Here is an 18,709-nt window from a genome sequence, read left to right on the forward strand (position 1 = left end):
TTGAACGTTACATTTACGTTAATCTAATTACTAGTCTTCTTCACAAGATGTCACCCTCTTTTTTGCCTTGCGCGATGTAACCAAGGAGTTCTGTATTTAATATAATATAATATTATATAATATATAATATAATATAATAATAATATAATAATAATAATATATTATCATAAAATATAACATAATAAAACATAATATAACATAATATAATATAATATACTATACTATACATTATACAACAGTTCTTTCTGGTTCTCGAATCTAATTGGCTAAGAGCTATGCGATATTGTGCTGATAACGGCACTTTAACCGCTTCACCTTTCGTATCATTCCGCCACCTAGTGAATGGAGGTCCTCTAAGCAAGCTCATCTCTGAATGGAAAAACACAGACGCCCTGTTTTTAAACACTCTCCGTGTGTCTTATTAGTTTACTAGCTCATAAATCAGTCTGTGAATCCCCAATCGGAAGTTATTATTCCGTCAAAGATCAGCGCTTTTGGATGTTACGTTAAAGTTAATGGGAGAAATGTCTTGTCACATCGTGTGGACGATTAACACTTGGAAAGAGGAATATAAACACTCGTTTTTTTCTGGAGCTATATCTCTTATCAGAACGCGAAAACACCGTGGAACTGCAGGTAAGCACAGCAGCTTTTAAATGTGGACATTGATCATTTATTTAATCGCGACGTGACTATTAAAACATGTTATGAGAATATCGCCACTGGTATATTTATAAGCAGCATGCAAAAACATCTCTCTGACAAAAAAAAAACGTTTTATATAGTACTGACAAGAACAAAGTTTAATAATAATAATCGAGTGCTCGTATCGCGTTAAGAATAAATGAGAAAGCAATAGTAACGTTATACAAGTATAGTTTTATTCACTTTTACCTCGCGCCAAAACAATAACAACACAAGAGACACTAAATATGAATAAAAAACAAGTAATAGTTTGATCATGACACCAAATACTGCTGTTTCGATCTCATTTTGACGATTATAAACAAACAAGGCCAACATGAGAGCCAGGGAATCCCTGTCAGAGATGTAGCCCAGAGAGGGCGGTGGTCAGTGGGGCGAGTGAACACTGACGTCCGCTCATGCTTTGGTTCTCATTCGTACCGAATCTCACTAAGCAAACGTTCAAACAGGCGCTATCTTTACTAATCGACTGCAGATTTAAATATAATACATATACATTTTCGACTGAACTAATCTTAAAACTACACTTTGTGACCAAGAAACGGTAATATAAAGTGACGGCTTTTCCGTCCATTGAGTTGTTATGAGCTTCAAAGCAGCCGAAAGTGTTACCTGTCATTCTGGCTGCCCTCAAATCCGTGGCGGAAGAAGCAGTTCTCAAACAAAGAGGCTTTTAAAATAACTCCGTTGTTGTTTTCTAGTTTTCGTTTTTCAAACGTGTGCCATCGAACTGTTGTATTAAAAGCAATATCGCTCTCGGAGTCGTGTGATATAGCTCTATATCATCACGGCTGCGATTGCCTACGGCCTCGTGCCTCTGGCCTAATCACAGCCGTGATGATAAAAAGCCACACCACACTCCTACTCGAGCGATACTGCTTAACTATAATATAATATAATATAATATATACTATAAAATATAATATATACTATAAAATATAATATATACTATAAAATATAATATATACTATAAAATATAATATATACTATAATATATAATATATACTATAATATATAATATAATACATAATATATAATATAATATAAAATATATAATATAATATAAAATATATAATCTATATTCATTGAGTTGAATCAAGAATCAAGTATAAAATCGACCAGAGAATCAAAATCGAAACGAGAATCGAAATTATTTGATAGCTTGTGATTCGAATCGATCTGGAACATCTGAATCGATACCTAGCCCTACAAACGATTAGTTGCGATTAGTTGTTATTAAGCCCTATTAAGCATATCACATTTACACTAAAAACAAATACAAATCGGATTCAATAACGTCCCCACACTATATTCAAATATTATAAAAATACAGATTTTTTCACTTTTGTGATGATGCAAAAGACTAGAACAGTATGAAAATTCACAACAGCACCCTCCCATTTGGATTCTGGGTCTTTCAAACAGCTGCATGCTAGTCCTAGTTCACTTTTAGAAAATTAAAAACAAGTAAACAAGTACCGCCTGAGATACCTTCACGGTAACTTATCCATAATCTCCCTCTCTCCAACTTCCCTGTTCTCTCTCTATTACCCTCTCTTACCCCCTCCTGTCCTCAAGCTTTTGTCTTAAGCTCCCTGGGTTTCTTTTCTTCTCTTTTTAAATAGAGAGCCAGGACTGTGAAGTCTAATAATGGTCATTTTGCCTCCCATTGAAGGCTGGGTAATTCTGCCAGGCCTCAGTTCACTTTGAAACACATGACACAGGGAGCTTCCCAGTGGCCATGGCAACTCCCTCAGTGGGTTCCAAAGCCATGATTTCATACTCGCGGAGGGACGGAGAACCCGCCGTCCAATGGAAAGAGGCTCCGCCCAGTGGGAGAGAACCTTTGACACCAAGCAAAGGAAAACCCAGTGAGATAATATCAGCAAGTTGAGGCATACACAAACATAAAAGAGAAACCCCAGAGCTAGGGCCCCATCAGAGCTCAGCGCTTCAAAAACGCAAACCGTTCCCCCCCTTTCACCCCTCCTGGTGCTTCTGCGTATGTGTTTATAATTAAAACTAAATGTGTGGTTTTCATTCAAGTTTAGGCGTTTTTCATCCTTAAAAATCAAAACAAACAAAAACATGGAAAATTTTACAAAACGCATGTGTACACAATTATTTTTTAACACGAACGTAACAATAAACAATAATTTTATTTCCATTATTAAATTTTGTTAAACAACCTGCAAGCTGTATTTTTTTTTCTCTACATCGCCATCTTAGTTTGAAACATAGAACTGCAGGTTACTTTACGTACTCATCTTTACGTGGGTTGAAATCAAATATCGTAAAATTAACATTTCCTACAAAATCATACCCGAAAACTTAATTTGTAATCATTATTATAAGCTAACCATTTCAAATCGAACTAAATAAGGACACCGCGCATTTGTACACTGACTTTACACGTACTTGCTCAATAACGGATTTTTGATCATTTCAACCAAAACCCTTTTATCTTTTGTTGAAAACACATTGTCTGTATGCGTGTTAACATTACACGATATATTACGACCTGCACGAACATCATGCACTAACAATGACTAATAATACATTTATAATATAGTATTATAAACTATGTGATACCCAAGGTATTAACTTCATGTTAGAGATGCATAACGATTAATCGCGATTAATTTATAGCAGAATAAAAGTTTTTGGTTACATCATTTATATGTGTGTAAACTGTATATAATAATTAGGTAAATATAAATATGCACACACGTATGTATAATTTTACGGGGAAAAAATTATATATTAAGTATTTATATTTATATATAATATAAATTATACATAATTATACAAATGTATAAACACATGTAAACATTTTTTTAATATATACATGCATGTGTGTGCATTTATCTATACAAAGGTATTATACACAGTTCACAAACATATATGATATGTAAACAAAAATGTATTCTGCTATAGATTAATTGCGATTAATCGTTATGCATCCCTAGTTCATGTATAAAATTATTGTAAAGTGTTACAAAAAAAAACTGATAGGTAATAGTCAGCCTCATCTCAAGTATTTGACAAGTTTGCTCATTCGTATGAATTTGTACAAAGTGAATCGTACAAAAACATACGATTTAACAAAAAACAATAACGAAACCCCCTAACCCAAACGTCAGAGGGGCAAAAGAAATCATACGAAATTAATACGAATTAGCACCCTCGTAAACTACGTACGAATTGCCCTGAAAAATAGTATGAGTTCAACTTGAGTATCCAGACATAAGCTTCCACTTTGACGACATGTCTTAACTCTTACCGTGTAGTCTGGTTTTAAACTAAGGTGACATTGCAGTCAGGCAGCAGGTGGGTGGAGGACCTCCAAGCAGCTTCTGGCCTACATCAGGATTTCACTTCTCTCCAACTATTACAGTTCACACAGACCACATGTTTCAGCTCATAAAAGAGTTCATCAAACGGCGACATGTGAGGAAATGCACGTGTGCATGGATCTACACCTGCTAGTTAAACACTTTCTCTCAAACACGTTCACAAATTTATAACAGAAAACCAAGGACCAGCCCTGGTCAGAACGTCTTCCTAACCCTAAATTCGGTGGTGGTACCATATGGTAGAGTTATTTACAGAATTTCTAAGAATAATATACAATACCTAACAATATTGCATTACATAACATTTATTACAATTACATCACACGTGCAATATGCTATAATTGGAGTATATCACCCTGGTACAATATCCTGGTAATACTTCCAAGCATACCATGGTACATGTTGAAACAAACATGGTATTACCACGGCGCGATAATTTGCATGTGATTGTCATTGGGCATCTCGTCAGTGAAGCCGGTTCCGTGATTAGAAGTAAATCGCAATCACCTGCTTTCAGATGGAGCAGCATTTCCTACACAAAACTGCAGTTCACTGACAATCGGGGCAATTTCGCATTAATTACGGCGGATGTATCGCCTGCGATATGTATACGATATGTCAGTGAACTACGGCGTGTAGTAAATGCTGCACCATCTGAATAGCACTAACCACGGTACTACTTCCACTTTTTCGAAAGTAAACAAGAAAATGTACTTTTTGAGGCCATATCCTCACACACACACAAGGCTGTGTGGACTGATGCAATGGGAGGACTCAGTATGTGGTCAGATGAAAGAACAGAACCCCTTCGTCAGTTTTGCATGTGTCAGAACAGAGCACTGTTTGAAAGAGAGGATATCATGCTGGCAAAGAGACAAAAAAGGCAGAAAAAGAGACCAACAAACAGATCAAGACCCACAATGGAGCAGGGACCTGCTGGGAAAGTATAAAGTATATTCACCAAAGAAACAAACAAAACCTCCTTGCTTCACATGATACTGCAATAAGAGATCAAAGAGATTAATAGCACTGTGCATTTTGGCTAAATCTTCAGTGATTTACATGTGCACCTTGCAATCTTACATGAATAAATCATTATGGAGACAAAGGTGCCCAATAATCTTTCCAAAATTAAGAGATTTATCTGGTCATGTCATTAACATGGGTCCAATAACCTTATAAGTCTCCATTGGCCCCTGAGGAACCCAACGCTCATGACAGTGACACAGGACTGTGCAAAGGCCACAACCAGCTTTGTATTTTTTAGCTTCCAAAATTGGAATAAGTCTAATGTAGGTAAGAATGGAGGGAGAGAGAGAGAGAGAGAGAGAAAAGAGGAAGCAGGAAAGGTGGGAGGTGAGCAGAACGATGGCTCTCAGTGGACAGAGACAGGAAATAGAGGAAGAAACTGTGTACATACATGTGTCAGCGGGGCAGATCCGTCAAGACCTTACACAAATCAGAGAAGCCTACATGACCTTCTCAGTAACACACACAAACTGAGTGGGGTCAAACAAACCTATGACCGTTTACACTTACAGCCTATGCACTGAATACTAAAAGAAAAAGACCAAATTCGACCACTAAGTGATTTTAATGTATATACATTGTAAAAGGCATAAAATCTGAATAAGTTCTGATGTAACAGTTTATCATCTCGGAGAGAAAATCAGAATGATCTGAAAGTTTGTATTGTAAAAACACAACTGTAGGTTCAGTTAAAAAGCAAAAAGAATAAACAAAGGAGAGAAATAAAAATGGACATCTGTGGCACAGCAGGGATTGACTGGCACAAGCGGGTCAAGGGGACACTGGTGGCACTGGGCAGACACTGATGCCCAGCTGAGCGAGAGTTTATATCAGAGCCCCGATGATGACAGCAGACCCTCCAATTATAGCACTGGCACGAAAGAAGCAAATTATGTTTTTCAGTCTCATTAATATGAAAGGAAAAAAGATGGAATGTGTTTACCCCAATCACCTAATTTGAACTTTCCGTAAAACACGTTGAACGATATTACGATAAATTTTCAGACAATGCTTTTGTGTTTGCTTCATGAAAGCTGAAACTTCAGCTGAGGTGGGTTAACTGTTTGCATACTTTAAACTGCATCCATTCATGTTTTCTTAACCAAATGTGTTAACAGCAAAGCAACATATATAAGCGGCATATTGTGCTTTTGATATCGGTAAGAGGCTAATAACAGGTCAAGAATACACATCTAAGATCAATAAACAAAGTGCACTGTAGCGAATTCATGCTAAATATATCAATGAAAACCAAAAATCATTAATATTGTTTCTGAATTAGAAATGTAAAAATATCTCAGAGTTTCAAAACATGAGTTTTAAAGGGAAAGTTTACCCAAAAATGAAAATAATGTCATTAATGACTCACCCTCATGTTGTTCCAAACTCGTAAGACCTCCATTCATCTTCAGAACACAGTTTAAGATGTTTTATATTGTTGTGAAGTGCATGCGCGAGACTAAAGTCACGTGACTGCAGTGACGCGGATGACGTACAACGCAGCTGATGTGTTATCTGGTGCGCCCCAGCTGTTTTTTTTGTGCGCCCAAGCTTCGTTTACAGTCTGAGCGAGACACACGCTATAAGTTTGAAGAAAAAAACTTCGCAAACATGTCTGATGATAACACGTCAACTTTAGTCTCGCGCATGCGCTTCACAACAGATGCGGAAGAAAAGACAATGCTGAATAAAGTCGCAATTTTTGTTACCAAAATTTTTGGACCAAAATGTATTTTCGATGCTTCAACACATTCTAACTGACCCACTGATGTCACATGGACTACTTTAATGATGTTTTTATTACCTTTCTGGACATGGACAGTATAGCGTACGTAGATTTTCAACGAAGGGTCAACAAGCTCTCAGACAAAACATAAAACATCTTACAATGTGTTCCGAAGATGAACGAAGGTCTTACGAGTTTGGAACGACATGAGAGTGAGTCATTAATGACATTATTTTCATTTTTTGGTGAACTATCACTTTAATAAGTATCCTCAAGTAAATAAAAGCTCAGCTCAAATGTGGGGACACATTTCAAGTGAGAGTAAGGTTACATCGTGTTACCTTTTAAGATACATTGTTACAGTTCCCTTTTGAAGGAACTCACGCTGCGTCACTGCAGTGACACTTTGGGGACGCCTCAAGTGGTAAGTGCGTCTGAATGTGTATATTAAATTCAAACCAATGGTGAGGCGTAACGACAAAAACAGGGTGCAGGAAGTATATCGCTATCTGAAATATAGCCAAAGACGGCGTTACAGGGACGCAGGAAGTATGGCAAGGGAGATGCAGCGTCTCGTTCCCTTCTCAGGGAACAATAGTTACATACGTAACCTGAGACTTTTTTCATGTGTCAAACAGAACTATGCAAAAAAGCATTTTGGTGTGAATCAACATTCGCATACCGAAAATATAAGCATTTAAAGCGAACAGTTTAAAAAGTCTAGATATTATCCTACACTACACAGGGAATAATATGGATTTTTTTCCCAGAAAACTTCTTGCATAAAATAGATTCATGCACTTTCAATGACCTGTATCTATGTATGTATATTTTCAAAAACTTCCCAGGTCCTTAAATTTTTTCCCCCAGATTCACAAACTTTCAAGGATTTCAAGGACCGCTGGAATTATGACATCATAGACACTTGGTCATGTGACAAAATCTGGGTCATATATGATGCTAGCTCTTCCACAAACCTTATGCAACACACACCATGTGGAATTATGATCAAACTTCCAATGCAACCTTTTCTAATAAAGAATCGCTTAATATCAAAGGCGATTATAAACAGACCTCTGAACAGATGTTCTAAACAAAAAAGCACTCATTCATGATATCTTTGCCTTTCCCAGTACAGTGAGGCAGATGGGGTCCAACTCGGGTTGTTCCAGTTTGACCACTCCCACCCAACCATATTCATACAAGTCCTCTTCATCGTTGTTGTTACACAGGCCCAAAGGGTGCATTTGCAAGACAAAGTAAAACCACAAAAGTTTAATGCCTCAGTCCAAATCGAATCCACAATAACACAGGTACGCGCCCATACCCAACCCATACCCAAACTATCATCAGAAATCTCTGCTAATTTGCAAAAAAGTAAAATTAAGCAAACTTAGTCATCATGATGAGCAATGTTTTGGCAAAGGTAAAGCAGTCTGAAGGTGATCATTTAAAATCATGTCAACATCTGTGACATATCCCCTTAAGGATAAACACTAAAGAGTCACCCTTTAATATACTTTAATATATTACCTTTACAGGTAATAACTTTTACTCATGTTATTGCACCATAGCTCCACTTCCTTTGACTAACTGCCCCACATTAACGGGCCGATGCCACACCCACACCCTAGAAAAGATTTCAAGCAAGGAACGGGCAAATAAAACTGCCAGAGAGGAAAAAACTGTATCAAACTGTTGTGGGAAACTTTAATATCATGAAGATCCTCCTGGTTTGTGCCAACTCCCTATCAGTCTTTGAGATTAAAGTGTGAAGTTGCATTTGATATGTTGAAAATTGACAACATGCACGAGATAAAACCCTCTTAAAAAGAGAGAACTAGGTTAAAGATTATCAAATGATTACATAACTATTGAACGAGGCCACATATTGTTTGAGGATAGATCTTTATTAGTTTATTGGTGCTATTAGCTTTATTAGAGAGTAATATTGCAGGATGTTTTATTAAATGACTCAAACATTAGTTGTTCGAGTAGTTAGCTTTGAAAGAACAATGAAGATAAGGGCTGAAATATAATTTGAGGGGATATAAAAGTAAGACTAATTAAATACCTTTGTATTCCAATACATCTGTGACCTGTGAGCTTCTGAGTAAAACTGTTAGGAAAAGCCGCTCCAAATGGACACAAATTGGATTAACCCCCAAAAAAGCTGATTATCATCTTAACTCGGGCATCAAAAGCCATGTCAGGTCCCAAGAGAGAATGGATTCTGCATTTGCATTTAAGTTTGCAAAACTGATGTGATGTTTTATCCCACTAGACTGACTATATAGCAGCTTCATACTGGTTTGAATTGTATTAAAGAGGCTTTTTGTAGGTTTGTCTCCGAGTTAGGGATGACCTATGTTGCCCGTTCAATAATTCTGGATTTGAGAAACTTTGCTTTAATTTAGCCTTTTCTAATCAGTGATCTCTTCAATGCCTTGCATATCAATTGGGCTAATTGCAAATCTTGGGAAAGTCTAAAATAGTACACAAGTTAAAAAATCTTTTACAATCTGTTGCAAAAACATTTGTTTACCTACTCGTGACTAGATGAACGTATGCGCACGGTCAAACAAACAGCCTTGCAACGCATAGTTTAGTTCATTTGACAGACATCCGACGCATGTGCAACAAAATGCAATGCATCTCCTGGGCTACATACTCCAATTTCCTGTATGCACAAACATGCGAAATTTGAGAATGCCTTCTAGTTGATGAGGCAAGCAGAAAAATATTTCAATAAAGAACCAATGAGAAACATAAAAACTGAGATTTCGACTACACCTGTGATCATGTACACACCGACTGCAATTGTATTTTACAATGAACATGCACACAATACTTGTTAAAACAAGATCACACATAATCATTCCCCCAAAATCTGCCCCGGAAGATTTCCCAGGAGGCCCATACAACTGGCTACAGGCCCAGTTGCACACATTTCTGTGGCCCAGGATTCTCTCCTGGACTTTCTGTCCTTTGCTGTGACCGTGTCTTCTTAAAAGAAAAGTTTACCTAAATATAAAGGTTTTTCATTCACTCATCCTCATGCCATACCAAATGTATATGACTTCCATCAACCATCATGCATTCATCATTAAAGTAATCCAAACGAATGTCACTGGTTCTTATAGGTTTCATCATGAGACACATAATAACCAATGAGATTCAAAGTTATCAACTTGCCGCCATATTTGAATTTACAGCACGGATTTCCATGTTTAAGAGCCGTTAACATTATAACGATAAGTGTAAAAATACAGTTTTTAAATCGTTTTATATTAAAGAGAATAATGGAGTTCACACCACAACTATAAGGATAAAGATATAAGGAACGATATTGTTGTGATGACTTTTAGCGCTTTTTCCCCAACTGATGAACTTTAAACCATTGACAGCCAATCAAATCTACTCAAAAGTGCAGGTACATTTTAATTGACAATGACACAGTGGAGAAGCTCATTGCTGAGGTCCATAACATAAAATTACATGTGTACCCAGGTGTCCAACTAATTTTACTATGTAATGGTTTTTATACCGCTACATTGACTATGGCAAAAGTTAAGATAGATTACACAAACTAGATTCAGTGTTTAGAGATGCGTGATATGCAGCATGTTGAGGACATCTGTTGGTTTTAGCTAGATGAAACGGTATGAACATTTAACATCAAGGTTATAGTGACCAAAATCACCATGATTATCAATATTATCATGGTTTTGTGAACAATTTTTAGAACTGTAAAAAAATACGTATGCAAACCAAATTTAAAATTGACTTTACATGTAAGTGCACTTTTGTTAGCATAAACATCAAATAAATAACATTAACATTACTCGTGGCATGTTTGGGGTCGTGAGATAAATGTTTATCTAGTTCAGATTAAACACAAATTAGTAAATCAGATTTTTTATATAAACACAGGACGAATCAGCAAGTCTGCTATGAGAAATTGGGTGTACTTTATGACCCAGGAGTAAGCTGCACGACACCTGCGCTCACAGCAATCGCAGAAAAAACAAACAAGATTAGAAAAGAGCTTTAAATTTATCAGATTAACGTTACATCATTTAATAGAAAATGAATAGAAAAGATGAATCTGTATAAAGAAATATTAAGTAAACGTGTCTGCACAACTAAATTTCCCAAAATTTGAAGAGTCAGTGAAGCACTGTCATCACAAACACATGGGAGCTAGTTTTGGGCGACATGCCCCATATTGAGATCGTCCAATCATCAGCCTGTGAGATCGGCAATACACGGCCCATAGTTTACTAATCTACTAACTTGTTCAATTTATACTCATTTATGACAAGCCACTTGATTGGTGAACAAAAAGGCGCTGATTTACTTTAAGGGCAACACTAGGCTTGTTCAACTTCATGCGGCGCCGCAAGAACCGACAGCTGGATGACGTCAAAGTTCCGCAAGAGTGATTCAAAAGCAAACTTCTCCGTATGATTTCGCAAATGACTCTCGCGGTACTTTGACGTAATCCGAGCGCGTCATTAAAGTCCATGCGTTCTGAAATTTCCAGCATGCCAGGGAGCGGGAACAACACACTCACTGGCTTAAAAAACCTAACAACCTCTCTAGTGCAAGGAAATGGCAGAACCGCGCGTATTACAAGCTCATGTGCAAGTAAGATTCCGAAACATGAGCGTTTCAAGTTCGTGCAAGAAGGAGTCCAAGCGGGGCGCATTCAGGTCCGAGCAAGAGTCCAAGATGCACGCATTACAAGTCCAGGGGTGTGCGAGAATGAATCCGTGCGTTACAAGCTATCTTGCGCAAAGTGAAGCCCACAAACCCTCTCATGCAGGAAAAGCAAGTAGTGTGCATGTTAATGTGAAACTATCATCATAATTAAAACAACTATCGCCAACTATCGTTATGAAAGCCCGTTATCAGCAATACTTCTGATGATCGTCGATACATGATGCTATCGTCTATCGGAACAACCCTAATGGGAGCAGACGTGTTTGTGTCATGTTATTGCCTAAATTGGTTAATGCTGGATAAGGGATTTTTGAGCCGTGACACTGCCACGGTTAAACTGTCATTTTAAAAAATGACGCGGTAATAATAACCATTGGACCTTTATCATAGCGTTATCCAATAAAACGGTAACCGTTAGATCTCTAGTTATAACGGCATATTTAAACATTCAATTGCAATTCCAAAAGTTTTTATCACAGGAAATATGCAATATTAGTTAATGTCATTGAAGTGATTGTTAATTCACTCACATGCGTTACTTTTTCTCTCACAAATGTATCGTTTCGCATCCTAAAACATAACCCACAGGAGTCATTTGGATTACTGGATTATTAGGATGTCTTATGCTTGTAAAAACTAATGACAAGTCATATGATCAGGGAAACAATATTCTTAATCATACATTTAAAATGGTAATACTAATGCGTGTCAAAATTTTACATTTGACTTCTCCCTTTTCTCCACTAATGATGCCGATATTCAAGATTGGTGCGGCAACATGATCAGCGAAAGCATTTCCTATAAATACCAAACATTTCAAATTGTCGGTCACAATTGAATACTCCTTTGATCATCAAAACATGTTACAGCCTCCTTAATATAGCACATGTGACATTTTTTTCTCTAATGAAGATACACACAGTCTTAAACTTTCAATCATTCCTTTGAATTTGTTTGATGCATTAAATGCGTTTGGAAAAACTACTCAGGGTTTCAAAGCGGCATGTGTGCATGTGTTTCTGTGTCTGCTTGCTGCCAAATCATAATGCAAGAGGAGGCCAGCTTCAACTTTAAAATCAGTTTACACGCTTGATATCTTTCAATGCATGAAACGCCAGTATAGATTGTGCAAGTACTCCACATTTCTGACAATCTAGTGGATTGGTGGAGACATGTATTTCTGGAGGGGTTGCAATTCAATCTAAAAGCAACAAGTTAATAGTTTCCTTCGTCTGAAATGCCTTCCATGGGAAGGGAGACCCAGGAGCCATTACTGAATTGCAATCCTATAATTACAGAAGCCGAAATGCTTCGAAACGAGATGATAAATGATTACGTGCATAATAAATTACAAAGTAGCATTACAAAAAAAACCCTATTTGAACTTTATGATTTTCATACGTACATATTGTTAGTTTCAAATCAACTACGGTATACAAAAAAAAACAGTTGACCCAAAGTCTGCAGCACCAAAGGACACTAAACAGAGCTCGTCTAAAATCAAACCAGCAGATAGTGGCCTAAATGTTCGGAAAACACAGAGCTCTTATCATTAAAGCTGACCTAAAGTTGTTGATACACACAGAGCAAGCCTTCATGGATCATGGCTGCGGTCCAGTAGTACAGAACACAGAACAGATGAGCCACAAGCATGGCATTTAGGTCAAGGCTAGTATCAATTTCACCCACAACAATCAAAATGCCCAGCAAGCACTGCTATCAAAACCCACTTCATATCCCACTGTAAAACCACTTCCATCGGCTTCGGGTGCATGCGACAATTCCGATACACTTTTTCATTGCTTATTTATTTACGACCTTCGTTTACTGAATATAAAAGCAACTTAACCGCAGCTATAATTTGACACGGAACAAATAAATCAAGGCACCAAGTCCATCGACTTCAAGCTGTGAAAATCGTCTTCTGTGCACCACAAACAGGGGCAAATTCAAAACTCCTTTCTCATGCTGCTGATCTCACCAACCCATACCCCTCTCCCGCCCCTCGTTCCCCAGTTCTGACCCTGTGCCTGTCACCCATCCCCACCCCCCCGCTACGGGAGTACGGAATGGTTCCTGGAATAACAGACCATCCTGCCAGGAGAGGTGGGGGAATGTTTGATCAAAGCCACAAGTGGGCTACAAATCCCCCACCCTCCTTCCCGGGCCCGCGGCCACTTAGAGAAACTCTGTGCTTGGCCGGAGCTCTCAGGGCAGCTTTTCAAACAAGGCCAAGAGCCTTTCAAACAAGCAAGAGTGCTGAGAGCACTACAGTCATGGGCCGCGCTGAGCCGAGCTAACGAATGCCATGTGCACGGCTGTTGGCTTCCCAATCGGTTGTAGTTTATTGGTGCACGGAGATTTCCAACACAGTTTTTGAAAGGGCACCAAAGTCATAGTGATCAATGAAACATCAGCTGATAAAACGTAGAGCTGAAAGTCACTATAAAACGTCTCCTAAATGTATAAATATAAAATCTATTATAAAAAAACATCAAAGCAGCTATGCTTCAACCTAGACTATGCATTTCTGTCCATCAGGTCTCCAAAAATGCAAGTTCTCTATGATCCTGAAAAGAGACAAAGCATTTCACGCCAGCATCTGAATCTTAACGCCATCCAATACCAACATAGCCACACCCCCTGGCGTAGACCAGAAGGTCAGATCCTTAAACCCGACTTTATTATCCCGTACCAATTGATCCATCTCAGCTGTTACATATCTCCAACATTTCCTCATCTGTAAAACTGGAAGGCTCTCTTGTAATAAAATGCCCGCACATAGTGGAAAGAGCTTTGCATCAGGTAAACATGGCAACCCAGCCAATTTCCTTTTGGCGCTGGTCGCCTGAACTCCCACCTACTATCCAAACAGAGGATGTACTCGCAGACTCCAACACTATTTTGGTTTGTCTATCAGAAGAGTGTGAAATACTGAAAGGGACAGATGCCTACAGCTTCTGCCCAGTCTGCCCCGGACTATTTATCTTTCTCCTCCTCTCTGCCTTTTATCCTCCAGCCATAAAGCTGTCGGACATTTATAATCTCCCATGCCGGTTCAATGCGTGTCTCATCTGCAAGTGCAAGCAGTAATGCAGTTTCACGTTTACACACTCCTTGCAGAATCTACATTTACGTACATGCTTTTGGCAGACGCTTTTATCCAAAGCAACTTGTTGCGCATTTTGACCGTATGTGTTGCCTTTGGTTCGAACCCGTGACCCTTGCATTGATAATGCAATGCTCTTCCAACTCACCTTAGGAATTCAGATATTTACATAATCACTTATAAAATGACAAATACCAACTCAGTTATAGCATTGCGTTTGCAATGCGACTGTCAAGGGTTCCATTCACAGGGAGCGCATGCGCTGACAAAATGTACAGATTGAACGCAATGCAAGTTGCTTTGGATCAAAGCAAACAATTTTATATATTCTGCAAGGAGTGTGCGAACCTACGGGCACAAAGTCAAAAATATTTTAATATGCATTTTAAAAAGTGGAGGAGGAGAGGGGGAGGATCTTGCCGGTTTGATTGCTTGTGTCTTCTCGTTTCCCAAGTTCTGGAAATAACTTCAAAGGGAATCGCAGCCTTGAAGAGAGCACAGATAGAGTTACAGTGTGGCAGCTGGAGAAGCATTGCAGGTGGGGCATGCGCTCTGACGGTGTAATATTATCTTATAAAGGGAGACTGGGCCCTTTTTCAAAGGAGGCGACTTCCTCTCCTTTGTGGTCTTGACAAAAACGATGGTACGACAGTTGCAAAAGTCACCTCTGGCCTACAAAGCCCCTGACAACTTGTGCCCAGGAACCATATATTACAGCACATACCGTAAAAGTGGTGACATCATAAGGCACCAACCACAGGCATCTTCGGCTTGAGGTATACAGGTTCCCTAATGTCCTGCCAAGTCCAACCGTGGCTTTTCTTTTTTGCATGGGGAAAACAACCCCATCTCTATACAACCGTGAGTCCTGGACTCGCAGTCGCCTCGAAAACCATCAGCACAGTGTTCCCTTGGTGACAACGTAAGCAAACAAGATGTGCAATTTAGACCATAGCGAACACCTAATATCATGTCAATACTGAAATATGCATCATCAAGCCCCTCGGGTGAACGGCTTTAGCAGAAGGGAAATGACTGGAGAGTCTATAAACAGACTGCGAGTAGAGATTGAAACCGTCAATGGTGTGAAGAAGTTCCATTTCAAGTCAAGCACTCAAAATACAACACCACAACAGCAGAAACATCGGAACCAAAAGGTTTTGGTACTGTGCTAGTAACGAACATGAAATTTGGGTAAATAAGGGTCTTAACAATTGCCACTGACTTTTGTTATGTCTTTCAGACATCAAAAATGTCTTCCAAAATCAAACTCTGATGCTTCAAATCTCTCAAAAATATCATAGATAGGGTCACGTATATGAAATGTAACGAACTGCATTCAATAAACACCATATCCTGTATTTGTCCATTTTACAGCAATCTATAGCGTATCACAATGGATAACAATGAGAATGGCTTGGCGTGGGCCATTTAGGGTACAAAGTGGAAAGGATTATCTCCCTTATTAATATCCAACTGAACGACAGGACGCATGATATTGGAATGAACAAAATAATCTTTTTCACGATGTAGGTCATTGCACCGAACAACAAAACTTTATCAGCCTCACTGGCACTATAATGAATCTGCCTTTAAGCATCATAACAGATCATTTGACATCAACATGCAAACTTGGAGCCTGTCACACTCCACCCTTTAGGCGCAAAACAACAAGCATTCATCAAGGGTTAACCGGACATGATTTATGAACATGGCAGGCAAAAGTGCAAGCCAGAATACCAGCATAACTGCTCTTGAAGTTCAAGAGGCGGGTAAATCTGTGCCCGGGAGGATTGTAGTCATCAACACCTAACCTTACTGATGCCTTTGAAGTACCTCCCTCCATTTGAACGTCCCGGCAAAGAGGAATGCCTTCGCAGGGCACTTGGAAAGCCCCCAGAGTTGTGGAATGTGAAGCAAGCCACTGCCCAGCCTGCTGGAATGCGATTAGAGCGCTGGAACGGACTGGGGCACCCGCGCCAAGGAATGGCTGCCATCACCAATGGCAAAGCACCGACCTCCATATTACAAAAATATTTCATAGAGAAAAGCAGTTAGTGGCACTGGATGAGAAAAGTGCCTGGGACAGAAAAGAGACAAAGTGGAAAAATGCCAAAGAATAAGAACCAGCATACGAACTGAGAGAATGCGAAGAACTTTAATAACATAATGAAGTTCGAAAAAATGCACATTGACATTGAAGAATGGTGCGATATGCAAAACAATAATGCTTTGTAAAAGTGTGTGAAAGCAATTAAATTCAATTCAAATATATTTAAAAGCTGAAAACTATATAAATCAAAATGCATGCTTCACATTCTTTCTCAATAAAGAAAGCATCACTGTCTCGCTAGTGTATGCATCAACTTAAAACTTGACTAAATATAACTTTTTAAAATAGTGAAATTATTTTTTATTGCAAACCATCGTTATATGCATATTGCGATATGCACATCTGTGATATTTCTATGTAACTTGCAGCTCTAGGGTCTTGGGTATAATTGTGCAGAAGGTGGCTGCAGACCATCAAAGATAAATTACAATTAGGGTTGCATAACGATTGCTCGTGATTAATCTATTGCAGAATAGAAGGTTTTGTTTACATCATATATGTGTGTGAACTGTGAATAATAATTATGTATATATAAATATGCACACATGCATGTATAATTTTAAGAAAAAATTATATAATACTTATATGTTAAAGTATTTATATTTATATATATAATATATATAATATAAATTATATACACATGTAAACATTTCTTAAATATATACATGCATTTATTTATACAAAGTTATTATACACAGTACACACACACACGCACACATATATGATGTAAACAAAAACTTTTATTTTGCAATCGATTAATCGTGATGCTACCCTAAGAACTGCTAAAACTATTTTTTTAGTTAATATTTTTACCTCGACACACTTGCGTGAAAAACTTGGTTTTGTCTTCTTTAAAACAAAACCAAGATTAGGCTTCTAGACCAAAAAAATGAGTGTTTATTTTGAAGGTGTACATCACCTTTTCACCCCACCCCCCACTCGGTTAAGGGGCTAATATATGCATTTTTGACCTTAACTCATGACCTGCTAACACAATGCTCTACCAACTGAGCTACAATAAAGTCTGATCTCTAATCATATCTCCATATTTTTACCCATGCATAAAAATAAAAAACATTGCTATCATCAAGTGTTTGTTTGTAGGGGGAAAAACCTGAATGTGTACTGTACATGCAGTCTGAACAATACTATTTATATACACGTTCTCTCTCTCACACATACTACACATCAATGATGCGCGGGTCAATGTATAAACAACCCGCACCCGACCGACGTTTTCAACTAACCTGCTCCCAAAAAAAACAGCAAAAAATAATAATATTGTACCTGACCCGCTTCCTGGCCTGCATTTTTTAATAGTAGTAATTGTTTAAAATGGTTAACCCCAGGTCATTTTGGATCAAACAGCGCATCACTGCTACACATCGACCTTAATGTCTCACCACTCTACCAAGTGCTTGGCTTTTAAAAGGTAGAAAGTAAAGCTGGAGATGACTGGGCTGATCCAGAGAGCTCTCACTTTAAAGGTCAGCACTATATAGACAATCTTTATTATTCCCTACTGCATCACTTTACTCGCATGCAGTGGCACTTAACAGCATGATGCATGATGAACAAAACCTGAGGATTTAACTCTGTAAACATGCACTGTGATACAACAATCAACGCTGCGTTAGAAAACAGCAACACATTGCGTTTCAATTGCAATCACGACTGCAGCGATGCACGTCAGAACGGGTACTGGCTCATGCTTTTTCAACCTGTTTTCAAAGAAAGCAAAAACAGAGTTTCTCAAGAGACAAACCAGTCAAAATACCCACCCTTTCCCTGACAACCTCACACATGCACAACTCGACCGCAAGCTTTACCCTCCACCCCTCTACACACACATAAAGCCTGGCTCGGCCGCAATGCAACTGACTGAGGTCATTCAGCACGCCATCAAAGGGAGGATCGCAACAAGTGGCTCCTGTGCCAATGCCACC

The 18,709-nt window shown here is 38.4% G+C and overlaps 1 protein-coding gene across 1 annotated transcript in view; it reads right to left on the reverse strand.

Moving 5' to 3' along the window:
- Nucleotides 1-18,709, reverse strand: part of znrf3 (zinc and ring finger 3) — a 77,046-nt gene that overhangs the window by 29,185 nt on the left and 29,152 nt on the right. Inside the window, exon 2 of the mRNA XM_055198560.2 lies at nt 7,941-8,063. Within this exon, the coding sequence (XP_055054535.2) occupies nt 7,941-8,063 (123 nt within the window). The remainder of the gene's footprint in view (nt 1-7,940; nt 8,064-18,709) is intronic.

The sequence above is a fragment of the Misgurnus anguillicaudatus genome, chromosome 22, assembly GCF_027580225.2.
Source record: "Misgurnus anguillicaudatus chromosome 22, ASM2758022v2, whole genome shotgun sequence".
NCBI lineage: Eukaryota > Metazoa > Chordata > Actinopteri > Cypriniformes > Cobitidae > Misgurnus > Misgurnus anguillicaudatus.